The following is a 27,437-nucleotide window of genomic DNA, read 5'->3' on the forward strand; positions in this document are numbered from 1 at the left end:
AGTTTCAAACAACTCGTTTTTCCTATGTACAATATTTGAAATTAAATATTAATCTTTAAATCACCCAACTCAATGTTAAATAAAATCTAAAAACACCTCTGAATTTCCTTTATATATAAAGACATAATACAGGAAGACAAATTTAGAGGTGAACAATCAATCAGTGAAAACAACAGAAAGAAAAAGGAAGGAGTGATTCAACCCTATACGATTGATCATAATTACAGGATAAATATATTGTTTTGACATTTTAATTAATTTTGAGCAGTATCCAGCAATTAACAATGATTATTGCCAAATATCATTAATTCTGCTTTTCACTTTTCTGTAATTTAAAGGTTATACATGAATTTTAATTTAATGTAGGATTGTATATATGAATGCAAAACTCTAATTGTGGTTTAAATCTATTCCTGAAACTTTAATTTTAATTTAATCATACACATTTAAAGAAATAAATACATCGATTTATTTTTATATTGGATAAATATAATTGTTTATGTATAAAATATATAAACATAAAATGATATTATATGAATAATTATGTTAATAATTTACAAGAATTTGGATCAAATTAGAATTTCATGTATAAAATTACACAAAATTAATATTTATATATACAATTGCACATTAAATCATAGTTCATGTATAGTTTTGGTATTTATCCTATTTAAAAAATATGTTACTGATTGGCATAGGCATTGTTCTCAATGCAAAAAGGACGTAGATTCGAGTATGCTGAAACACATTATCCTTCTATTTAAAGATTAGAAAAGAATTATGGATAATTTTAAATATTCTACGAGATTATAAGAAAAAATGTTTATCAAAAAAGTTCAAAAGAAAAAAAAAAGTAGCCAATTGGGATTTACTTTTTACACTGTTGACCCTGACAATTATTAACTTTTAACGTAAACAAAGCCTCAAATATCTTTTTTTTTTTTGACAAAGCCTCAAATAGCCCTTTTAACTTTAATGTGGGACAATCTTTTGTACTTGTATTTCAATTGTTAGTCCAGATACTGATAAAATTTGAAATATAGTTATTGTATTTTATAAGTTTAAAATTTAATCCTTCTTTTTTTTTAATTTAAGAATTTGAGTCTAATCATTATTGTCGTTAGTAATTGTAGGTAAAATTTGCTAACATAATATGTTTACTTCGTGTCAATCATATGCCACATCACATAAGGACAGTATAATCAACATCCAAATTGACAAATTGTGATGTAAAAGACTTACAATTTTAATTATTGGACTGTGATTTTAAATCAAGAAAATAGGGACTTAAATTTTAATTTTTAAGTACAATGATTAAATCTCAAATTTTGTCAAAGTATAGAGATTAACATCAAATTTTGACCATATATATTTTTGAATGGAAATTTTAAGCATATTTTAAATTGCAAAAACCAATGTAATTGCTTTATTACACATAACAATAATTTTTTAGTCCCTCTAATATCCGATATTGGCATTGAACTATGATTAAATTTAGAGTTGAATCAGCTCTTCCATCGTTGTTTTCTCCATTCATAAAACTCAAATTCAAGACTTTATTTAAAAGAACATTAAGCTTCTTATAATTCAAATTAAGAGTAACAACCATTTATTTATGTGTTACTATGCATTTTAGTATCTGAGTTTGGTTTTAACGTTCAATTTGGTATTTGAGTTTGGCTTCAATGTTTTTTTTTTGAACAAACTCATTCGTAGTCCCCCCAACCCATAAATAGGAGGATAATGCGCTTCAACGCATTCGAACCCATGTCTTTCTGCATTGGCAACAACGCCTATGCCAATCGAGCTACGACTCAATCGACGAGTTTGGCTTCAATATTTAGTTTGATTCTTGAGTTTTTTTTTTCACTATTAAATCCCTATGTTTTCTTACTAGAGTACGCGTCAAATATTCATTGAGTCACATGATGTCATTTGGCTGTGGATCAAATTAAATATTGAAACCAAATTCAAGCACCAAATGAGGACAAAAAAGAATTCAAATACTAAATTGAACATTAGAACCAAATTTAGGTCCCAAATAATATATTGACCCTTTGTTTATTGGTCGTGAACATTGTGAATTTGAGCTGTGGCATTCATCCAATAATTTAATTAGCTTCAACAAAATTTATTTATACATAATCTAAGTTAAAGAATCAGAACGTCAGACCAAAAAAAATGAAGAAACAGATATGAGATATGGATATTTTGATAGGGAAATATGGTCAAATTATCAGATTTTCTGCCACTCTGACATCCCATGTTATGGTGCCATTTGCATTGGAATGGATAACTAGGATAACCTTAATTTCTATTATGGATAAACCCAAAAACAATATAAAATTATAAAATTATATAAAGAATTTTTGGATTTAATAATCAGTACCAAACAGGTGTTGGAAGCAGTTTTGTACATCTTTTCTTACATTGCTTACAACTAGAGGTGCTCATGGGCCGGGCCGGGCCGGGCCCAGAAAAAATTTTGGCCCGAGTCCTAGGCTCGGGCCCGGCCCGGCCCAAAATATGGGCCTAGAATTTTGCCCAGGCCCGGCTCGGGAAAAAATTCATAAGCCCGGGCCCGTCCCGGCCCGGCCCGTTTTTTTAAATAAATAATAAAAATTTATTTTAAAAATTAAAATAAAATTTAAAAAAAGTATTTTAAAAATATTTTAAAATTAAAAAAAATTTAAAAAGTATTTTTAAAAAAATTTAAAATTTAAAAAATTTAATAAAAGTATTTTAAAAGTATTTTAAAATTAAAAAAATAAAAAATAATAAAAATATTTATTATATTCGGGCCGGGCCGGGCCCGGGCCAAAAAAGTTGTGCCCGGGGCCCGGCCCGTTTTTTTAATCGGGCCTCATTTTTTTGCCCAAGCCCATATTTCGGGCCTATATTTTTACCCAAACCCTCCCATATTTCGGGCGGGCCGTCGGGCAGGGCCGGGCCGCCCGGCCCATGAGTACCTCTACTTACAACCCTCTGTGAAATTGCGGTGAAACAGTACAAAATTTCAGATTCGGTTCAGGGATGTTAAAAAAAGTTAATAAAATAAAATGAAGGATTATACTAAATCGCACATGAAATTAAAATATATATCTTCTAAAATACACATTGAGTTTTAGAATGATTGACATCGTTACTGTTGTAGCGGGGATATGAGTTTGAATGCATTTGATCAAGTAATATCTTCTATTTTAAGGATTAAGGAGGGTTATGAGTAGTTTAAGAATGGTAGATGTTAAGGTAACCAAGTTATAATTTATATTTAATTTTAAATTTTTTATAATATAAACTACATATTTTACATTTAAATTAGCTAAAGAAACTTTAAAATTTTATAAAGATTTTCAATTTTTTAAAAAAAATTGAAAAATGGAATCGTTAGAAATTTGATTCGATTTGATTAGTTTGATATTCAGTTTGACTCTTGAGCAACCATAACATTTCAAGATAATTATTTTTTTTTTAAATTGATCAAAACCGAACCATTATCGCTTCTAGAGACATCAGGGCAAACAAAGGCTTTAGTTTCCTCCAACATGGTAAAAATGAAAGTTAGTTTACTTCAAAAAATATAAAATTACAAATTAAAATAATGATTGAAATTATATTTTGAAAAGGAAAATTAAAATTTCCCCTTTCTAGCTTCAAACAGTACACGAAATTATGGAGATTGATTAGGTTGTCCAAACAAAACCAGTCCTTGTCTTAATTTATGTCGTTCACTCGAAATCTTGTCCTCGAAGTAAGGTTCTCTAAATGCCAAACCTACATGGTTTTTGTCCTTCAAAGAACATGCCTCATCAACCAAATTTGTTAGCTTAAAATGTTGAGACCATAAAATAAGGGATAACGCACCAACAACTAATTATATTAAAGAATATTTGATTTACCCGATTGAAAATTTTTGGCATTCAATAACTACATCGAATTTTGATTAAATTTGAAGTCGAAATCAATGAATCGAATACTATCTTTTTATTTACAAAACCCAAATCCAAAATCTGCATGAAATGAACTGGAATTGAGCGAAAAGTCTGACAAAATTAACTTTTCTAATATTCTACACAGATAGATAAGCACATGGTTGAGGATCCCTTTATTTAAGGGTTTTTGACATTTATAAATCATGCATGCGACATTTTGCTGAAACTTTCAGCAACCCAATATTTTGGATAACTTTATCATTAATACAATAACATACAACATCAATTATATCATACAAACCCCCATTTGTTTAATCATATCCTTCATCACTTCAATGATTATTATTTCTCCCAAAGAAAAAAACAACAAAAGAAGCTGATTTACATATAAGCTTGCTTCTCCATGTACGCATGCAAGCATGGAATCAATTATTGCCAAAGAGAATAATGTCCATCTCTGCATGTGCATGTATTATCTAAACTTTTATGTTTATTTATTAATAAAACAACACTACGTGATTCATTAATATATAAAATATATATATTGGTTTCGTATTGGATATTGGTTGTTAATATAAGGTCCATAAGTTTGTACCTGTACATAAAAAATACACATACATGGTATGTATAAAAGAGTTGGATTTATAGGGCAGAGGTCCACAAAGGAAGTGGTCACATGGGAGCATGTGCACTCAAAAAAGTTGATAAAAACAAAGCAAAGCTCCCATTGCCATCAGTTGTTTGGCTGACCATTAACATCTATTCTTTGTTTCCTTCTTAACCACTGATTTCTTTTCTTCTTTTTTTTTCAACTGAGAACTATTGCATATAGTTTGGTGCGCAACAATATTGAATTTGGTGGGCTGCATATATATGTATATATATATATATATATATTATAACTAGTTCTAAGTACACCTGTGGGTAAAATAAAAACAAAATAAAATATTGTTTAAATAATAATTTTTTAAAAAATTATTATTGATAATGTAATAAAATGTAAATAATATTGTCAAATTAAGGTGAATTTTGAATCAATTTTGTAAGTATTGGAATGAAGGTTGAACCGGTTGATTTTCAATTTTCAATTCAATCGATTGAATTGTTTGGTTCGATCACTTAAAAATTAAAAGAATAACTTCATAATAATTAAAAATAAAAATTAATTAAAGAATATTAAATTTAAAAGATTGCATTAGCAAAAAATGAAATAAAAGATAAAAATAAACCAACAAATGAAAAAAATCCAAAACAAAATTGTGTTAGAAAAGAAAAATAACAAAGAAAATAAAAGCCCTATGATTAAAAAAATATTGTTAGAATCCAAAATAAGATTATTATTATTGTTTTTGTTATTTTATGTAAAATATTACAACCAAAAGAAAAATAAAGCCCTAACAACTTCAGTACATTGGAAATAAAGCTTAAAAAATACATATAAAAAAAATCTGAATGGCCGATTGAATCTTAATTTGATTGGTATCGACATTGTTACTAGGGCAAAAGGACGTGGGTTTGAGTGTGCTGAAATGTATTATTTTACTATTTAAGGATAATTCTAGATATTGTATAAAAAAACAGATATGATAAGAACGTATATATATCTCTTTTCTTTAAAAAAAAATGGTCCGAAAATGGATGCCAATCAAAATTCTATTTAAATGAAAGGCGTTTGTTGTTGTACCATCGAATCGGTTGACCAAAATGAAGTTGCTTTGAAAAGAAAATCAAAAGTGGAGAAACGTGAGTGAAAAATACGCAATTAGGATGGAGTCTAAGGGCCTGAAACCAGAGGTATATGGCCCATGCTTTAATTTGTGGGAATTAAGAACCCAATTCTTAATGGTTTGGGCTCAAGGGACCCAATCATAAAAGTTTTCTTTTGCAAATATCCAATTAAAACTATTAACTTTTTAATCGTCTCTATCGCGTGGTTTGCTTAGCATCCAATTGCACATATGAAGTTCCTTTTGATCCTCATCATGTCCCCATCAAAAACTAGTAACAACTTCGTCTATTTTATCAGTGATCGATCCAAGTGCTTTAACGCATGACAAGACATCATAAGGGAATGGATGCTCAAGCCCATCTATTAAACAGTAGCTTTTAGTACGTTTTTATTCGCATATAACTCTCCACAAACAATCACTCCTGTGGGGTGATCCGCGGGTGATCTTCCATAAATTTTGTCGGAGTCATTTTAAAGACCACCTGCTACACACTCTCTCATACAACCTTAAGTAATTCCAATAATGAGAATGTCATAGTAGGATTACACAATACATCATGACAACAATTGAACTGTAACAGTTTAGTCATCTGACCAGCACACACAACCTTATAGGACACTATATTGACGGCTATGTGGCACTACAGGACAAGACGTGACCCCCTATATAAGCCTGAGTGCACGAGGGACCAAGAATCGACTCCTACTTTGAAAACCCTACATAGCAACCCGAGCATTCTCCCCTTCTCTTACTCTTCCGCCTCTTCTCTCTCTATACTCTGACTCTTCACCAGTCACAAGTAACCAACACTCCTTTCCATTATTCTCTTCTCTTTATTGATTACTAGCAACAATATTAATAATTTAAAAAATAACTTACTTTATTAATAATGAAATGTCATAATCATAAACCTTCAAAGTTAAATATAAATCCTATAAAAAAAAGTACTCCATTCCATAGGCTACCGCCCTTCAACATCGATCCATCCATGTGTTCACCAAGGTGCTTTTTCACAATAATACAATAGAAATAATAGGCTAAGTTATTGGAATTATTAGCCTAATCTTATCCATAATTAGTAAACCTTCCATTATTAAATTATAGTCCAATTTATATATAATCTATACAAATTTTTTAAGCCCTTTTAAAAAGTACTAATTAAAAATAATTAAAATACTTTCTTTTTTTCAATTGTTATCTTCTTTATCATCATTGCAAGGCATTTACCAATATTTTCTTTCAACACACTAAAAACTAAAATTATATTTTCCAAAGATATGAATATACGGATATGTTAAAGTTTTTATAATTTAAATTATTAAAACTAATTCAATCAAAACATTATACAATAAAATATATAAACATGGCATGAATACATAAATTTTCATTCTATTTAAAAAAACAAAAAAAAAAAGAATTATATTATGCGCAAGAGTTAGAACCGAGTTGACATTTTTTGGGTACATGTTTCACAATTTTAAGCAAACAAAGGGTGAGGTGTTACGGCTAGCTAAACGAGATGCCCATGACAATAGCCTTCTTTGCCCACTCTTTAGCCTCTTTTTACACTTACCTATCCACTACTTCTAATCTCACCACTTAGAAGTGTCTTGATATCAATTAAATGCTAGATTCCTTAAAAAATGTTGGTCCACTTTTTTTTCCTCTTTATTTAACAAATTGCCAAAGTGGTGGATCCCTCATGACCAATTTCTAATATAGTCCAAGCCTTTCTAGTAATGGTGCACTTAGAAATGCATTGAAACTCATGGGAGTTTACTTCACAGAAAATTGTATTAAGGACCTTGAAGTTTGCACTCGTTAATCTTTTTTCATCATTGGTCCAAGTCACTTTAGGTTCAGGAGTTCTCACACCAACTACATTAGTTGTTGGTGGTTCTCGACCAGTCAAAATTTAGCACCAAGCTTTTTCATCTATGAACTAGATAATAGCCATCATCCTTGTATTTTAGTAGGCATAATTCAAGTCATCCAACACAGAGGTCTTGAGATTAATGTTCCACCCACCTTAACAATAAATCAATGATAGGATCTCCAATTATTGAGTTTAGAATTGATACCAATTGTGAATTCGTTAAATTTTCCTTTTAGATTCGTGTTCAGTTGCTACTGGACTAACTTACTAACAATTATAAAATAAAAGATGGATACAAAAGTTTAGGTACGCAATTTGGAAACATTTTACGCTTATTGGACTTTGCCTAAAGGGTAATCCATCATAAATCTCGTTGCACAAGACATGATTACCAAGTTGCAACTTCACTTCTATACTCAATCTAGACCAGTCTCTTACTAAGATTTCCCCCTTAAAAACTTAATTGTAAACTGAACAACAAGAAAAAAATTACTTACAATAGTTTTGCACTGAAATAAGTTCCTCACACAAACAAGATAAATGATCTCCCCTAATCTCTTACGTAAACTATTACAAGTTTTCACTTGAATAGACATTTAATGACTTACAAAAATATAATCAATATGGATCTCTGTCTTCTCAAAAAATAACCTTCAATTATGTCTTCAATATGGAATGAAATCACCTAAATATTCTCATGATAATCTTCCTTGCAAATCAAGCCTCTTTAATTTCGTTGAAATTCTTCATAATGTCTTGACTTGATTTACCCACCTCATATGTTATTACAAGGTCCATTAGTTTTGATTAAAACATTGACGTACCAAATGCATTTTAAATTTATAACTAGAGTTACACGTGGTCTGTAATAACTAGCACTAATATAACCATCAGAAAATAACTAGGAGTACGGGAAGGATTGTTTCCATGTAACAGAACTTCAAATTTCAAGTTGTAATCATGGAAATGGATATTTAGACCTATTTGCCAGGAATTAGTGGGAATTAGTTGACTTTGAAAAAGGGGGGAAAAAAGAAGAAGCATATGCTGTTATTAGAGTGAAATGTTAGTCGGCTCCTAGTGGACGAATTAGGACGATATTAAAAAATATATAAGTTCAATGATTTTTTTGAAATCAGTAAAAGTAAGGTATAAAATGTAAATTAAAAAAAAATTAAAGGGTGTGAGTTATCTAAAACACCTACAACTATATAATTTTTTTTTTGTGAAAAGAAACAAAATAGTTAAATTACATTATATTAAATTGACTAAAAACATCATTTGCTTTATTAGAGTAAAGGGTTACTAGAATCTTCTCAGGAAGATCATCGAACACTTGAGACCGTCTTTCTAGTCCGAAGTCATTTTAACTATACAGTCAGTAGCTTAATTATCCTCCCTTGAGACGTGTCATAAATGTCAGTGCTCAACATGTGTCAAAAGTTGCTGGATACACCTGATCAAAGCCAAACTCGATGCTACCGATGGAGTGTCTTGGAGAACCTTGGTCACCTCCAAGCAATCACTTTGAATCGTCACTCTTTGGTACCCGCAACCTTGAAAAAGAACCAGATCATCTAAAATACTTCATAATTCGACATCAAAAACTGAAAACTAATATTTAATCTATTAATGATGAGAGTTTAGTTTGAGGTATAATGTATACATGGTGATGATTTGTTGCTTTAAAAAGAAATTCATTATTTATAAAAAAAAAGTCTGACGTATTAAGTGTATTAAAAGTTCCGCCGCCGCCATTGTCAATCCATCCATCCACTTGTCTGTTCTTTTGAAATCATCAAAATGTAGTCTCTAGCAAATGCTTGGAAGTTATGCAATATATACATATATATAAAATAAATTCTATCCTCACTCCTCGGTGTCCAACTACTTAATGTCTGCCCATTACATTAACAAAATGCTACATCAAAACCCTAATTTGCATTTGTGCTTATCATGTCTCTATCCTATCTTGTCCCCCAAAATCAATGTGTCATTCGAGTACATGAAAACTTTTAAAATAACCCTTTTACTTTTATAAATACAAATTATATTTATATTTTTGTTGACTTCATATGAATTGAATACAGGATGTATTTTAATTTTAAAAAAAATTTATGATCATATTATCCAAAAACATTTAGTAATAAATAAAGTTGATGCATAATGGGGGTGCAACTCTGTGTGAAAGAAGCAATCCTCTCCAATGGGTAAGGACAAAAAGCTTCAAAGGTATGATACATGTCAAATTGGTGGTCGTCGTTGGTTGTTTCGGTTGCAATTTAAAAGCAAAAACAATGGCATTAGTCAACTCTGCCTTTCTATTAGTCAACCATGCTTTAAAGCCATAACCAAAATTGGTGTCCAAAGTGTCACCTCCACTACCCTTTTTTTGTCCTATGACATGATTAATCTTATTCTTATTAGATAATTACTAACTAAATTTAGTATTAAAGAATCACTTAAGTAGGGGTGGAGGTGTGCATAAATATATAAAATCGGATGGAATCGAAATTTTAAAAAATAATTTATTCGGTGAAGTTTAACATTAATTAAAATATTTAAAAATATTTTTACAAATTACATAAATTTAGTGATACTACTTAAAATATTTCTATTAATTTTTATACTATCTAAAACACCTTAAAGACTCCATTAGGAGTTGATTTTATATAATATATAGATATATTAAAATTAACTACGAAACAATATTATATTCAAATAATAGATTAAATAGTTAACAAAATAAATCAATAAGTAGTTGGGTGCAATGGTAAGACATATTGTACTCTCAAGGGGAGAGCGTAAGTTTGAACCTTGAAAATAACATTATTGAGAGAGATAATTTCCGTAGAACGGACATCCATAATATCAAAATAATAATAATAAAGAAAAGTTGTTAGTATGCCTTGGGACTAAATATAAATTCGATACAATTAATTGAACTTGAAAGTTTTGCTAATTTTATTCATCATTTTTAACGTATTGAATAAGTTTATTAAATTATTTGAAATTAAGGATGAGAGTGAAGAAGAATTCATCCAATACAAGTGCCTCCATCAAGGTAGTTCATTTTCTTTACATGTAGATAAATGTCAAAGTATATTCAACTCGATAATAAATTTGTTAATCACATTCATACGCATGTGTGAGAAATTCATTATGACTTAGTTAATTGCTTCTCACCAACGAGATACTTGTGCTTTGAAATTCATTTCAAGACATATGAATCTTTTATGTACGTATGGCCAAATAAAGACAAAAGACCATTCATATTAATTAGAGGTTTCACCAAAATTAAGTAAGAACTCTTACTCTTTTTCGAGATACGTTGAAATCATATTTTATAACTTTTGACACTATCATATGAACCATCACCAATTTTCATAAATACTTAGCGTATTTATAACTTTACTAATCTAAATGCTACTTTGTTGATCTATAAATTCTCTATATGTTCGAGGGTAGAGGTTAGAGGTTCAAAGCATGCCATGAACACACTATATCTATATAAAACTCCATCATTTCACTCTAGAGTTGCTTCAATAGATACTCATATGCTTTCTTCAAAACTTGAAGATATATTGATTGTTCAACAATATTTAAAAGAAAAATACACTATTTATATGATGTTTCACATCAACAAGATATAAATCTATGTTTGGCACCACGAAAAGTTTTAACTTGATCCCTTATAAAATTGTAGCTTGATATACTAAATATAATAACATTTTTTACTTGAATATTATTCATTATTATCAACTAAAGTTTTATTTATTTATTTATCTTTTCAATAAATTAAAATGAATATATTAATTTTAATTTTTAAATTTGCAATAATTTCAATAAAATCAAATTAGTATAAGCACAAAATTAAATAGTTAACTCACTCTATTTTAATAATTAGTATTTTTTATACAATATATTCATAATTCTTTTTTAATCCTTAAATAGGAGGATAAACGCACTTCAGCACGCTCGAACTGATGCCAACTGAACTAAAACCTAATCAAAATAAATTTGATAAAAAACCCACACATTTACATATGATGAATATAGAAACCCAAAATTCCTAAAAATTCTCAAAACAGTTACCATATTTAACATAAAGTTATAAACATTTAAGTTTGAATTACACTGCATAATTTTATTCTTTTTGGTGATAAGCATAATTTTATTTTCAGTTATACACTATATAAGTGATTAATAGTATCAGAGGGCCCTAAAATCACGTAGTTCATACCGTTTCTATCTTAATATTTTAGTCAAAATTCCGGTGTGTCTCAATCAATACTGTCACATATCAATTAGTACAAAATTTTAATATTTTAAATTAATTTTAATTTTTATATTAAAAACTTTTTATAATTACACCCTAAAACAAAATATAATTATGTAATAAAGTTATTAGATTTAATTAATAATTTTAAAATTTTTATTTAAATGTAAATACACTTATATATATATTCACATATGAAATATTTAAAGAAATGATAGTTTGAAGAAATGTATTTAAATTATTTTTTTCCAGATATTTAAGCCGAATTTAAATTGTCAATAACATTATTAAATATTATTTTAATCCGAACAAAACTAAAATCAGAGAGTAAAAAGAGAGGAGACGAATGGTCAGTCCACAGGAGGAGTATCAAACAAAAAACAAATGGTGCATTCATATGGTACCGACTGTAGTATTTAGCCTAAAACACAAGTTCCGATGTCGCATAAAGCCTCTTGCTCAACCGAAGTTCATCGGTGGACATGTGTTAACACACTTCAACACTAACCTTCACCGCCAACCGCTAACCGACTCCTAAGAATCTTTGTCATTTTGTCTCGCTTTCTCTCTCCTCTAAACCCAAAATTAATAACAAAACCTTTATCAACAATGATTTATGCACACCAAAACTATATTTTCATTTCTTAGTATGTATAAATTGTTGGTAATGCAAAGGGTGGTTGTTAGTGGATTCGTCTCTTGCCTATTCTAGTTCGTGTTTTGACACATACCATGTGTATATCGTCTTCGATAAAAATTTTATTAATTTTTCAGAAAATAGTATTTTTAAACAATTTTATTATTCGGTTTTAGTGTTATGAAATAGTGGAACTGTCCCTGCGTTTTTTACTCTTTTTCTCTTTTTATTTACTCTTTTGCCCACTTTCATTTCAATTTCCTCGCACAGGAACATTCTCTAATCAAATTTCATATTTTTTATTCAGATCGATGTACGAATTCATTTCTAAAACAATAAATTTCCTTTTATTTCTTAATTTCTTATTTATTTTCCAGTGATGCTAACAAATTTGTTTTGGAGTAACTTATTTTCCAACATATATTATATATTAATAGAGACTAAGAAGAAAACCCTACGAGCTTCTATATTTTGACTATGCAATACGCATAATACAGAAATAGAACCAGCCAAAGGCAAGGTATATATATCTTCAGATGACTTGACGACGTAGCTCTTCTTGACTAATAAAGGTGCCATGGAATCCATAAGGAACCCTACTAGGCAACCTTATAGCAGCCACTTGTTCCATGTTCGAACCTTTCACTATCACCATCTCCGACATTTCCTTCTTCTCATCTCTCACCAATCCCATTATATATCCTTCATCTTCATTACCGTTTCTGTTACACGTTTGTTTTTTGTCGGGCACAAAAAATGGTTCACCCCCATAACGCCATGTTCCGTACATGAACTTGGTGACTTTACCTGTCTGCAAATCTACTTTTGCCATGCCCGAACACTTTGGCCATGGATCCGCTATTGCCAAATACACGAACCGGGTCTTTTGACCCAGGTATTGTCCGTTCACTTGACCCGCTTCGAGGTTCATCCCTGATACAATTACCCTTTGTGTTGACTGTCTTGTTCTTAAGTTCATTCGGATTTCGGATAGTTCACTTCGGAACGTGTCTTTCGATTCGTTGAAAATGGAATCGGGCGGGTTCATGCAGGACCCGATTACTACTATGATTTTATCACCGGCGTCGGATATTTCTTCCCATGCATTCCATAAATGGAAACAGAAGCAATTCGGTACGTTGATCCACTGGATCCCCGACCCGACAACATCGTTTTGTTGCAATACACCGAATCGGGATGTCTTGTTTTTGTTGTATACAACGGGTGATCCGCCCCGAATCATTTCGGATAACTTGAATACCATTTGGTGATCCGGGATTACTACGAAATTCTCGGTTATGGCAAAGTCGTGAATCATTGTTGCCTGGTCGATGTCCACGTGCAAGTCACCTGACTTCCTTCCGAATTTATCGAACCTGAAGTATTTCAAGTAAGGTTTCTTTAGAACGTTGTAATTCAGGGTGTGCAAATCACCTGTGACTGGGTCTAGTTTTGGGTGAGCGATCAACGGGCAATCGATTTGATCACTGAAGTTGAACCGTCCAATCGTCTCAAGATCACCCTCGCCGGTGATTTTAACGTGATAAGGAAGATCATCTTCGGACATGGCTAACAGTCTACCATTGAAATAAACAAGCCCTGCATTTGCTACACCCGTGCCGTGTGAACCGTCAACTAAGCCTAAACCGGCTCGAGCCATGTACAGACCGAGTCTAGCTAAACCCAAGTGTCCATGCAGCTCACCAATTGGTTTGGGGAACATGCACCGACCGAACCGGGCTTCTTGAACCAATCGGCTGGTTCGAGTATACCTGCAACTATAACTAGCTTTATTTCCAAGCCCCAAGCTAATGGCATGGATCATCCCATCACCGTCAAACAAATGGTGCCCACCTGAGGGTGCAAACATAGGGTTTGCACCGTTTCGGACGTATACGCCGCGTAAGCAAGCTGGAATCCGACCGACCACTTCCAACCCGTGATGGACCGGACACTCTTCAACCGGTGCAAAGTTCCCTGAAATTTGAACCTCCGGGTCAACCATTTTAGGCAACACATGATTTTTTTCAAGTCGCATGATCACGGAGGTCTCAATTTTGTCCAAAGCCACCGCCGCTAGCTTTTGAAACCGGTTTAAATGAACCGGATAGTTCGGGTGTTGTGGAACCAAGACATTACTACGTTCTCGTTGGACCATAGGTTCAACAACCTCGGGATGAGGAGGTGATCGTGACGGCGCCGGCGGTGATAGCAATGGTAACGGATTTCGAGGAACGGTTTTCTTGGCGGGATTGACGATAAACTTGCATGTAAATAATGGGGATTGGGTTTGAGGGAGAGATTGATGTTTGGGGGTAAAGAAGTGAAGTGAGGGTTGCATGGTGGAACGTGGAAGAGAAGATCATGGAAAAGAAATAGAGTAGTGAGGTTAGTTTAGGTTATATGGGGTGGAGTGGACGGGTAGGGTTTATATAAAGCGAAAAAAGTATAGTGTTTTGACATTAATTTTTCAGCTAAATCTGGGTGATAGTGGGTAGAGGAATAAACACGTCAAAGATGAGTTTTAACTTTGAGGAGAGTGTATTTTTATTTAATTACAAGAGGAGTACATAGTTCTAATAGCAGCACGTTTATTGCGATTTGAGCTCTGGTCATATTTGGGGTGGTGAGCACCTTAATCATCAAGTTAATATACGAGATTTTTATTTTATTTTTTTGCATACTATTCTTATACCATACTATTAATATCTCAATCAACTTTCCAAGCAAAATACATGAATTTAGATTCAATGCCTAATTTGATATATGAATTTTGATTTAGTGTAATTATGTACCTAAAATATGATTTGTGATCCATATATATATATATATAACTTTTATTTTAAATTAATGTACACATTTAAATAAATATATATTTATTTTATATTAAATTTAATATAATAATTTGTGTATATACTATACCAACGTAAAATTGTACTAATTTGATAATGTTATTAATGATTTGTAAAATTGAATAAAATCAATATTTCATATATGAAATCACATAAAATCAAGTTTTTATATAACATTGCATATTGAATTAAATTTCATGTATAATTTTAATATTTATCCCAAGATTATTTTTCATAAAATAAAAGAGTAATATATATTTTGACACTTGAATTCGTTTTCTTATTTTCAATTAGTACTTATAGATTTTCCTTTTACCAATTAACTACTTCAACTTTAATTCTCATATACAAGCTACCTCAAAGTGTCAATTCGTTTTAAATTTTATGATTAGACCACAAGTTGCTGAAAATTTTAAAAAGTTACATTTTGGGTAATTTATATAATAGAGTTAAAGTTGAGTTACTTAAGATGGGTTTGGATGGGTGATTGGGTGTAGTGCGGTGCAATGCGTTTAGTTTACTTTTTGTCTCACACTACAGTATCTAATCTCACCGCCACCGCTGTTTTTACACTAACCGTAGGTAAACACACTGCCCATCCAAACTCACCCTAAATTGGACCAAGAAAATCAAAAGTATTAATTTGAATTAAGAAGTAAAATTGTATTCACCTTAATAAAAAATTATGGTTCATCAATGTGGTTTCGGTAGTATTTGCCAAAAAAAAAAAGAGGTTCTAGGATATTGTTAGAATTACAATGAAAGTATTTATATAAATATAGTTCGTAGCTTGTGAGGTTAAAAGCTATTTTTTATGGTAAAAGTTGATGGGTAAAATACTTTGAATTCTGCTGTTAAAATTATAGTCAAAATTTTGAAAAATAAAAACAATAAAATAATGCTTTTGGCTTTAAAAATGACTTTGGGAGATGTTATATTATCTTTTTATCTCTAAGCTCTTGTTGTTTAAGATTTAGTTTTTCTAATGGGTTATTAAGGTATTCTTAATGCTGATTTTATTAATTATTAAAATTAATTTTGAGATATGTAATTATTCTTTTAATAATATTCAAGACGTACTTTATTATTATACCTAAATTTTAACTATGACTTATAATTTTCACCGCAAGACTAAACTTTTATAAGGTATACTTTAACATAACTTTTATTTGTTCTAAGATATATGATTTAAGTTAATTAATTCACCCATGATTTAAACGAAAACTTGATTAATACAATCAAGGAAGAAGTAAAAGAAAATCAAAGCAAGCTTACAAAAAATGATAATTAGAGACGATAGAAGTGATGGGTTCTTGTATGAATCCTCCCAAATATTGTATTTAGGTCATATTTATTAAACCTCACGTGGATGAATGCACAGAAATGTGAACAAAATGGTGGTGCAATTAAAGCAGTGAAGTGGGTTGGTGGGCCACCTCCAATAAGTTGCCAACACCTACTACCTCCAACATGGCTAACCCACGTGGCCCTTCTTCCTTATTAAACCCAAAAAGAAAAAGAATTCATCACTATTAAACCATTTATTTGTTTTCACTACCAAAAAAAAAAAAAAAGAGAGAGAGAGAGAGAAAGAAATGAATTACTTTGAGTGGTAGAGCTTGTGACATCCCACGTATAAGTAAAAGAAGACACGTGTCTAAATTGAGGTTTGGGTACCCACGTGGATGACAGACCATTGATTTGCCCTGTGTTTGGGTTTCTCCTGTTATAGAGAACATTGGATTTGTTGCCTAATTTCAGGGACATTGGATTTAGACCCCTCATCCCTTCAACTTCCGTTATTACAGTTTTTAGATGGCTTTTGATAATAATATTAAATCCAAAGAGAATTTCTGCTTTAAGTATGAATGATATATTGGGCTTGAGTTTCAACCTTGAAATATTTATACTATAATTTATAAATATCAATGCAAAACGAATTCTAACGATATCAATCCTCCAAACTATTAACCATGTGAATATGTAATCATTATTGATGTGATTAACCTACTTTGATTTTATCATCATATTAAACAAACAATAATATTACTTATATTTAAATACGTCTTCTTAATATTTTAGGTAATTTTATGTGCAATTACTCCAACACACATTTATAATCATTTAGTTAACCCTATATTCATATCCAACATCGAATAACTTATTTATTTAATATAAAATATTTCAACTTTTAAATACATAAAAGGACATCCTCATTAATTCAAACAAAATACCATATTTACTCATAAATAGTTATGTAAACCCTTAAGCTCTCAACATCATTTGTATGAATCACCAACCAACAAAGGGTGTCTCTATGCCCTCCTCAAGACTAATGAAAAATCAACATCCCGAGAATACAATACTCAACCTGTTGAGGATTTGAACCCCTCAACAAGTTTTAATACGTAAAACTAACCGATTCCATAAATATATTCTTTCGGAAATTGGAGGCAAGGGAGCAACATGAATGATTCTAATGCAAATCGCAGTGAACAGACCTCTAAATGAAGCATAGATAAGGGCTTTGACAGGTGAAAAATGTTTTTGATGGGGAGTTCATCATTTTCCAACTAAATAAAATTTAAAAACGTTTCAACAAAAACAACAACGAGCTGCGTGCCAATGCCATGGCCCTATAGCTTTACGCTAAAGATTTCAAAGCCTGTCTGCTGCTCACTTCATTCTCTGTTGCTTAACCGTTCATCAATATCATCTCTTTGCGGACACCAGAACCCGAGGTAACTTCTTCAGCATTCAAATGAAGTTGAGGAATTAACATTAAGGTTTAAATACGAAAAACCTATGTTTGCAAGCTACTTAGATTCGGCTCAAGAAAAAAAAATACATCTAATGTCTCAATCATTGTCGAGTTGAACTTGAACTATTGAACAAGCTTAATCCAAGTACCTTAATGCTTGACTGGAGAAATACATAAAACCTAAACAAAATTTTCTTCTTCTAATTAATATTGAAAAATCTCAATAAGAACTTGAACTTAAGTTTTGAGATTACGCAGAAATAATGAAGTTTAGAGTTGAGCATGAAAATCAAGCTCATTTTTTATCAGATAAACAGACCTAAGTGAACGAGCCTGAGCTTTAAAACTTGACTAAACTAACTAGGCATGATAATGTCCAAGAAGTCTATTAAAAAGATGTTTACCTATCACAGATATATATTTGCTTAAGATTTTTTTTAGTGTCATACAAAACAACTGATCTGCTGGTATGCTCACATTCAATTTATAGATGACTTGCAAACCGGGCATGATGTTTTCCGACTCAGCCATGGATCGATACACTGAAACATGAGAACAAAGAGAAAAAAACATTAAACTCATCAACATTCTCGTGTAAGCAACGTCAATGGAATCAATTGCAGAAAGGAAAAGCGAAGTGGCATCGCCAAGATAAAATGGCTTACATCCTTGTGAAATTTATGTAGACAAGGAAGATGGCGAATGGTTTCTCCATTTGCGGGCGTTTCAAGGCATATGGCACAAACTTCCTCAAAGTTATCAATCTGCATTGACAAAAAAATTCAAAACAATAATTCACAATTAAGATCAGGAGAGTGAAGCAAAAGCAATGGATAGTATATTTGCACTGATGAAGAAACAACTGAACGTCAAACCAGTATAATCTTTGTCATCGGTTTTATACTGGTCAAACTGGTCTTCTGTTTCATTCAATCCTTGTTTCTTGGGATATGCCAGACCAAATGGGTTCATCGTTTCCGATTGAACCAGTCTGACCGACCAGTCCGGCCTGGTTTTTTCAAGACTAATTTGCAAGCATGTATATAAGGGTATAAAAAAAATCTATATGGTGTCTTTTTTTCACATGACCAAGAAATTTACCTGCACTTTGGAGAGTGGTAAACTGTTAATTTGGTGAAGAAATGCACCAGTATGTTGATGATTATTATTATCAAGGGTCAGAAACCTTTCATAATCCCCACTGCAAGAATATCAAAAGGAGACAAGATATAATAACTTCAAGTACCACTTGTAATCCAAAGATAGGAAATTGTAAATAGAACATGAAGACACATAGAAATATGATAAAGCAGAAATAAAAAGGAAAAATTACAGATGGTAAACATTAAATATTTAAGTTAAAAGCTACAGAGATTATTAGTCATTCTCAACCTATACTAGATACTCCTACCAGCACAAATAACATGCCATTCCACAAATTTTCATCATCTTAATTTTTCTTCAATTAAAAACTTTAATATGATAAATATGTGCTAGTTGTGAAATTAGGTGGTCTATCTATGACAATAAAGAAGCTTGGATGAAAAATATAAACAGTAGACTTTGATGTGTTGAAAAACTGATTGAAAAGGATAAATTGGGCATGTTAAAATCACCTTATAGAGAGGTTTGTGAACCATTTTAGGACGCTATAACCTAATTAATTTGTAAAATATACTAGGTTTGCTAATTACCACAAGTTTAGATAATATCAACCCATGATGCATGATAAATAGTTGGGTCTCTCTCAAAAAAAAATATATAAATTAGCCAGGCTGTGACATTATCCAGAGCTGATCTTACCATAGTTGGCACCAATTCTGTTGTTGTGGACGCTGCAGTATTTTTAGTTGTTTCTAGTGGAGGTAGTTTTTGGTATGTGGTAGGATTCTTGGAATAAAAGTTCTCTGTAGGATTTTATTTAGAAAAAATATTTTGGTAGGACTATATTTAGTTTGATATGACTTTCCTTAATGAGTGTACAAACCCTACAAGAGATATGGGACTCTCTCTAACGAATCCTAAGGTTTCATGCTTCCTTTGATGAGTATGAATTATTAACCAAAATAGGTTGTTACAGAAATCGAAAAATAAAGGGAAGAAATTGATCATGAATTCCCTTTAATGAGTCTATAACGTGACTCTATTTGTGTATTAACATCTGTGTATAGTAACTGAACATTTTTGCATAAAGTGCAAACCCTCAAGATTGAAATTGCTTTTCACAGCCCAAGGGCCAAGACACTTGTAATTGCAACCAAAACATGGCCTCATTGTAACCTCTAAATAAATTGTCTATCAAATTGAAAGATGCAATCATATGGCAACACAGATCCAGTTAATAGAAGAAAAATCTTACTCGTTAAAATCATTGTGAACACGGAAGATGTGACCAGCAATGTCATCATCATCATCTCCAATAGCAGCCTCCATGGCTTCCAATATATCAAGTCGCTGTATCAGAAAGCCCTAAATCAGTTTTTGTTGAAAGTAAAGAAATAATGGATAGGACAAAGGGGGGGGGGGAATTTTACCATATCCAAATCCATGTCCAAAGGAAAGTGAAAATTCCTTGTCCTAGATGGCACTGCTCGACGTTGATTCAAAACCTGATTCCTCAACCGTGGCACTCTAGCAGAACTAGAAAAACGAGCCCGTACTCCTCTCCTATTTGAAGAATTCTGAGAAGTCCGCAATGGAGACCGAGTACGAGACTGCCTTGTTGACCCTCTCTGCATAAGCAAAGAATAATGTTACAGGAGGAACTTAAATTCTAAAGGAAAGGGACTCCAGCAGAAGTAGGAGAACAAGCCCATACTCCTCTCCTATTTGAAGAATTCTGAGAAGTCCGCACTGAAGACTGAGTACGGGATTGCCGTGTTGGGCCTCTCTGCATTAGAAGCAAAGAATAATACATGAGGAACTTATACAAATTCAAAAGAAAAGCATCAAATTCATATGGTTAAAGAGAGAATAAATACAATCAAGTACCAAAAAGAAAATTGATCCAAATAGGATTAGCCAATACATTTCTTTTATGTTAGAAAAATTAAAACCTTGATTGGATATAATACTATGTATCATGATAGTACTGTCTGATAAATACAAATATACATCCTACAATTAAAGTCCTTTCCACTGAATCAAATAGCATGAATGAAATATAGTTTCTCCTGTCTTCAGTGAGCAAGATTAGCACCAACCAAACAGTATACTTAAGGTCATTTGACCCAGCAACAACAGGAAAGAGAGTACTCATAAAGTTGGACCTCTACCTTCTTTGATAACAACCAAAACAGTTAAAGCATCTAAATACCAATTCAGTGAGGATGGTTCCTAAAGTTTTATGCAAGCTCTTTCATACTCTTTCAAATGAAATTATTTATTTCACATTAAATAGAGTTTCCATAGAGATATAATAGTCAAAGAAGGGATATTGGCGTCAAAGTAAGTTAAAAACTTCTTGAAATTAAACCAACAACGAACACAGCATCAATATCATTCTGAGATCAGAAAAATATAATTTTCCATATTAAACTTGAAAAAGAAGAGCCTATCAATTGAAAGAAAAAAGAGAAAAAAGATAGAGAGGGATGATGATAAAAACATCCTGTTAGAAATGTCAGGAAACAATAACTTTCAACATTAAACAAGAAACAAAGGGACAAACAACTAAGCAGGAACCAACCAAAATGATTGGCATACACAAGAATAATGTGTTTATACTAAAATAGAAAAGATAGCAAGATTAATTATCGATGTCAAAGAAAGAAATTTAATAATGCCAACAAGTGCTTGAGTCTCCACATGCAAACAATTATTTGTGACACGTAAAAATGAAATTATTTATTTTAAGATAACCCACGGATTATGCATGAAGATTAGGCAGTAAAGGGAGACCAAGTGCAAACCAAATAATAGCATACATGTATCCTGCACATGCCCAAAGCTGAAAAGTATTGGTCACTCTTATAGGTTTACAATATTTGGTACTTGAATGGCCATATAAATAGAGACCTACTTCCTCTAAAGTTTGTCTCACTAATTCCTTCAATTAGTAGTATCTCATCAAAGAGTCTTGATAAAGCTTATTACATAGTCCCTTTTTTTGGGATATGGTAGCATGACACAGCTGTATAAAAGCTAGCTCGTCTAGATTTGCAGGTTGTGGGTTCTCATACCCCTTTTACAAAAACATTAAGGTATTTTTATCAGAGGTGCCAAGACTAAAAGCAAATATAGCACTCAGCTTCGAAACCTTTTTAGGTTCAATGACCAGGCTAGACCAGGCGGGTAGCCCTCCACACTTCCCATTGATGCTCTCTATCCCTCACAATCTCAGGATTTGGTTCCGAGTCTTCAGGTACAACCAAATTTACCGCCTTAGCTAGCCGTACTAGATTTTTGAGACAACTAAAATACATGTGTTCACAAGCTAAAAAAAATTTCAAATCAAGCTCAGATCAGTTACCAATCAAATTCTGAATATACTCTCAATCAAATATGAAAAAAAAAATTAAATAATGAGGAACTACAAAACCCTTTACTTACCTCAAGGTTGTTGTATAACCCTGCTCATTTACCATGTGGAGGGGCAAAATCACTAAAACCAAGTCTCTTCTACTTTTAAGATCAGAGATCCGTGCCCCTTGTATGGCATGTTTCCAGTAGTTTAAACACAAATTTAGCAGCTATCTTATACCATTGTTCATAAAATATCTAATGATGCAGTCATTCATGACACTCTGAGGTAATCATCAACTCAAGAAAAAAAACTTCAAGTTTACTCACCTGCTGAGGCTCATGAATGCTACAATTAGAAGTACTTGGGAATGTATCCTCCTCCTGCTGAAGAGCCCTTGCGATGTTTTCATCAATCTGTAAAAAGATTCGTAAACATTTAAAAGTAGCTAATAGAAATAAACAAGTTATCATTAATTAGGGAGAAAGGTGTTAAATAAAAACAGAGCCAACCTCATTGTTGCCATATATTGAGACCTCATGATATAATTGTTCTTGGAGTTCACGGGCCAATACTTCATCTGCCTCAACTTGTCTTGCCCTAGCCTCTGATTCCTCGTCATTCACACAGTCTCCATGATTGGCATCCACATTTGTCCCTCTCATTTCAGATAACTCATCAAGATCCAAAACATTCAGATGGTGCCCAGTATTAATTCTAGATGACCCTAAACTAGATGATCCCCAAGATGAGCCAAGAAACATAATGTCTGTGTCATTGGGAATGACCCTAGAGCTTTCACCACTATTTCCCGAGGATAACACATGTTTCGTTTGCCTTTTAGACAGCAGATTTTCCGCATGAGAAGGCTCACTTTTTTGGTTGAATTTTGAGAAGATCACAGGAGCTGTTTCAGTTGCATCACAATTTTCCAGACAACCAGATGGAATCCTGTTGCTTCCTCTACTAGCATTGTTTCTTTTTACAACTTTATTTTCATTTTGTTGACTTACGTGGCGTCCAACATTTTTAAATCTGCTGAAACGATGTGAAGCTGCATGCTCTGCATTCTTTGAACGGTTGTGTGCGCTTCTCCAACCACCTTTTTCCTCAAAGCATTCATCTCTAATCGAATCACCATTAGTACCACTAGCTTCTCCATTGTTCACAGCACTGCAGCAGGTAAACCGCATGTTTTATTCATAAAGACCCTTCTAGTTTAGAATTAAGGAATAAACAGAAGTTAGTCTTCCACAATTATCTTGACATAAACATGAAGCTTTAAAAGATGCCATATTGTCCTTTTATCACAGCCTATTCAAAGCTTATGGCAGGAATTGCAGCCATCTCTTTGGCAAACATTTAATACAGGAAATGAAACCAATAAACATAAAAAGAAAGCATCGTACAGACAATAGGCAAAGAAATCTAATTAGTGAAGAACACAACTTAAAATTTTACCTGCCAGATAAACTAATACAATTAATATCCTGATCCATAGATACGAGAGGTTGGGCAACACCTTTTCCTTTCCCATAATTATTATCTCCAGCAATTATCTCACTAATGTCTACAGAAGGATTATTGCTAACCGCATTCCCAGAATTTTGTTCAGATTTAAAGCTGTTTTGGGATTTTTCATTGAATTGTTTAGCCCTGATAGCTATATTCTGGGGAGAGATGCAGCCATTTCGAACCAATCTTCTTTTCACAGTTGCTCTTGGTGAGACAACATTTTGATATCCAGGCAATTGCTTGTCCAATCTAAGAGGGGAACCACAAGAGAGATCCACCCCTTTTGCATGATCAGTAACTGAACCAACACCTTCAAATCCAATGTCATTTATTTTTTCTTTTCCCTTGCAGTTATTTCTGGATGTTGCAGAATTGCTTGAAGAATTATATATGTAAGAACCACCATTTCTTGGTACGTTGCCTTCATTTTTTCCTCCTGCTGAGCAATTTTCTGATCCACCTTGCGGAAATTCCATTTCAGGTTTATGCATATTCCGCCCAGTTAAATTTACCATAGCATGATCTTTTCCAAATCCAGATGATTTAGATGGCAACTTAGAGAAAGGAGCTTTTCCTTTATCCATGTATTGCTCTCTAATGGAATTCCTGCTTCTCTCCATTGTTGTTTTTCGGGATAGAGGAGCATTTTCTCGAGCTTTCTCCAGTGGGGATAAAACAATTGTGTTTTTTCGATGTTCAGTTTCATCAACCCCACCTGAAAGTTTTTGAGGGTGTCTATAACGTTTTCTGTTCTGCCCATTTTCAGCAACCACTCTATCTCTGCCCCTTAGCCTATCCAAAGATGCACTATTAGAACCTCCCACATGATCAGCTGCATATAAATTGCCAACACGATGACCTCCATGCATTCTCCGTGAAGATAGCCTATCAGGAGTGTCGGGTATGTCCACTAATGAATCAATGTCCATGTCCTCCATTTTCTGCGAGAAATTAAACATAGAAATCAGGCCCTTACTTCACATGAAGCTTCAATTACAAAAGTATGATTTTCATGCAAAAAATTTCCTATCCAAAGGTGTTTAGCAACATTATACTCCAAATTAAATTATCAGCACCGGAAAACTCACCCTTTTATGACAATAATTTAAGGCAATGTAACCCCCAACCAAGCAAATTAACACCTTACTTCCCTAAATTTCTCTTTAGACCTTCCTTAGAATATTATTTATCCCCTAAGGAACTGTGTTACTCAAACTCAAATGTCAGTATCCTGTATGAGTATGAGTCCAACACAAGAGTTCTCAATTTTTTCCAAGTTTTTCAATGTAATTGAAGGGTCCTTAGAGAGTCATATCCTCATATCCATATCAAGATATGCACCAGACACAAGTATTGAAAATAAGTAACTAAACGGAAAGGATGATCCCAAACAACATAGAGAGAAAGTAGGACATTAAAATTGTTTCTGTTGACAAATAATGCAACAACAATAAATAAGTAAAGAGTAAATGCTCATAAAATATATTACTAATAGAAGGAAAACTCAACCATTTCCAATACAACTTTGAACACTCTAAACATCCACATACCAAGCAAAACTCACCCATGTGACGTTTATTATAGACGTTTATTATAAACTGAATAAAAAAAAGAGCAAAAAAAAAAAAAAAGAATATCAAACTTGCTGGGTAAAAGATCGCAATGCCTAAAGCAACAACGAATTTCGACCTAGCAAAACGCAAATTCTCAATTATTATATCCAGGCAAAATGTGTCAAATAGTGGCTTTATTATTAGAAAATAAAAAATAAAAAACCTATATCAAATTCTAATCCCAATAATATACACTACTAATTCTCTAGAATTACCAGATACTAATAAAACAAAAAAAAAAATCTATGTACAAACAGATAAAGTAATCATACCAAAAATCAAAATAAAATATGATATATTTGTAGAATTGAGAGTAATAGCTTTTAAGTTTCCATATTCAGCAAATGAATATAATAATAGATGATCAAAACGGCAAAAAGTGAATAAATAAATTAACATTAAAAATACAAAAAATTAAGAAAAATCGTTACCAGATTTTATTTCCGCTTTTGGTGATGATAGGGATCGCGGAAAAGGAACGAAAATTCCAGGAAAAGAAGAAACAACTTTGAATATTTCAAATCCCTAAGGAGGCAATGCCATCAACTCATCTCAGACTCACCTTAAGATTTTACGAATTTGGTTTTGTTTGTCTCTTTCAATTTCTTCAGGGTCGGCAATTCGGATAGCCTGTTCCGGGTCGGATCTAGGTTTTCTCTCAAAAGTTGGGTTTCAAATGGACCGGGTTTAGTTATCAAACTGACCTCACAAACACCATTTATTAAACGAATTTTAATTTATGTATATATTTTTTTGAATAATTAATTGATGTATATTTATTTATATTGCAATAACGATAATTTACTCTTCCATTTTTATATTTTTTTATCAACTTGATTTTTATTTTTGGTTAAATTTCATTATTAAACTTTCAAAAATATTTAAATTGTTTTTAGAGAGGGTTTGGTTCACTGAATCTTATATTAGCTTCCGTAATAATATGATAGGAATGTAGCATTACGGATGGAATGTGAGATTGTTTTATTTGATTTATTTAGCTAGAATGTAAGATTCAGGTGTTTGGTTGGCAGGATATAAGATCACCAAAAAATACATTTTACTCAATTGTTTTAGATTTTTTTTTTCCACAAATTTAGTTCATTTAATATTTTTAGTCTCAAAATTTAAAAATTATGATAAAATTATTACAAATTTTAGTTTTTATTACAATTTGTATATTGATAAATAAATATATAGGGTTGAAATAAATTTATAAATCATAACTATAATAATTTATAAAAAGTAATCGTAACACCAACCATAATTATATTTATAGCTATAATTGATATATTAATAAATAATTTATTAAATAAAATATAATGATTATAATTGTAATGCATGATATCTACTTGTTCACTATTAAGAAATATAATTATTTTTAATAAATCTTAAATTTTATTCAAGAAAAAAAATCTAAATAAAATAGAATAATAAAAACAAATGGTAAATTGTCTAATTTTTAAGATTACGCCCATAATCTAAGATTATTTAAGGAATGGTTCGTGATGAGATTACACTCTATATTACGGGATGACCACAACATGAATTTATAGGATGAACAGAATGTTTAATCCAAGCATCGTAATCTCATTCCAGAATGTAACATTACGGGTCGTAATGTTACATTTGCCGAATCAAACGCCCCTTAAATTTGTAATGATTTTAGCATGGTAATCCACGTATATTTCATACAAACATGAAATTATTTTATCTCATATGTCATGTCAATAAATAATTTTAAAATTATAAAAAAAAAATCCAACTTGAGAAAAGTTATAGC

The 27,437-nt window shown here is 31.9% G+C and overlaps 2 protein-coding genes across 4 annotated transcripts; both read right to left on the reverse strand.

Annotated features, from left to right (window-relative positions):
• Positions 1 to 12,778: 12,778 nt before the first annotated feature.
• LOC105800347 (9-cis-epoxycarotenoid dioxygenase NCED6, chloroplastic) lies at positions 12,779 to 14,859 on the reverse strand. Its single transcript, XM_012631419.2, has one exon. It carries the CDS (start codon positions 14,793 to 14,795, stop codon positions 12,987 to 12,989), a length of 1,809 nt encoding a protein of 602 aa, XP_012486873.1. The 5' UTR covers positions 14,796 to 14,859; the 3' UTR covers positions 12,779 to 12,986.
• A 2,586-nt stretch (positions 14,860 to 17,445) lies between these two features.
• Positions 17,446 to 26,314, reverse strand: LOC105800348 (uncharacterized). Of its 3 annotated transcripts, none has more exons than XM_052620955.1 (11): positions 26,089 to 26,314; positions 23,991 to 24,985; positions 23,042 to 23,702; positions 22,859 to 22,945; positions 20,886 to 20,957; positions 20,602 to 20,799; positions 20,427 to 20,521; positions 19,169 to 19,268; positions 18,733 to 18,831; positions 18,545 to 18,609; positions 17,446 to 18,051 (listed from the first exon to the last, which is right to left on the reverse strand). In XM_052620955.1, the coding sequence occupies exons 2-10, from the start codon at positions 24,980 to 24,982 to the stop codon at positions 18,547 to 18,549; spliced, it is 2,367 nt and encodes a 788-aa protein (XP_052476915.1). In that variant the 5' UTR covers positions 24,983 to 24,985; positions 26,089 to 26,314; the 3' UTR covers positions 17,446 to 18,051; positions 18,545 to 18,546. The 3 variants fall into 3 exon arrangements, with proteins under 3 accessions (XP_052476915.1, XP_052476914.1, XP_012486878.2); XM_052620954.1 differs by having other exon boundaries at positions 17,446 to 18,054; XM_012631424.2 differs by lacking the exon at positions 17,446 to 18,051 and having other exon boundaries at positions 18,292 to 18,609; positions 26,089 to 26,313.
• Positions 26,315 to 27,437: the final 1,123 nt, after the last annotated feature.

Source organism: Gossypium raimondii, chromosome 9, assembly GCF_025698545.1.
Source record: "Gossypium raimondii isolate GPD5lz chromosome 9, ASM2569854v1, whole genome shotgun sequence".
NCBI lineage: Eukaryota > Viridiplantae > Streptophyta > Magnoliopsida > Malvales > Malvaceae > Gossypium > Gossypium raimondii.

What these genes read in the sequence shown, in the direction of transcription:
- LOC105800347 (XM_012631419.2), bottom strand. Translation starts at nt 14,795, where the DNA reads ATGCAACCCTCACTTCACTTCTTTACCCCCAAACATCAATCTCTCCCT.
- LOC105800348 (XM_052620955.1), bottom strand. Translation starts at nt 24,982, where the DNA reads ATGGAGGACATGGACATTGATTCATTAGTGGACATACCCGACACTCCT. An exon ending in TGTATTAGTTTATCTGGCAG is followed by an intron (nt 23,703 to 23,990) that starts GTAAAATTTTAA and finishes TACCTGCTGCAG; the next exon opens with TGCTGTGAACAATGGAGAAG. An exon ending in TACCACTCTCCAAAGTGCAG is followed by an intron (nt 18,832 to 19,168) that starts GTAAATTTCTTG and finishes TTGTCAATGCAG; the next exon opens with ATTGATAACTTTGAGGAAGT.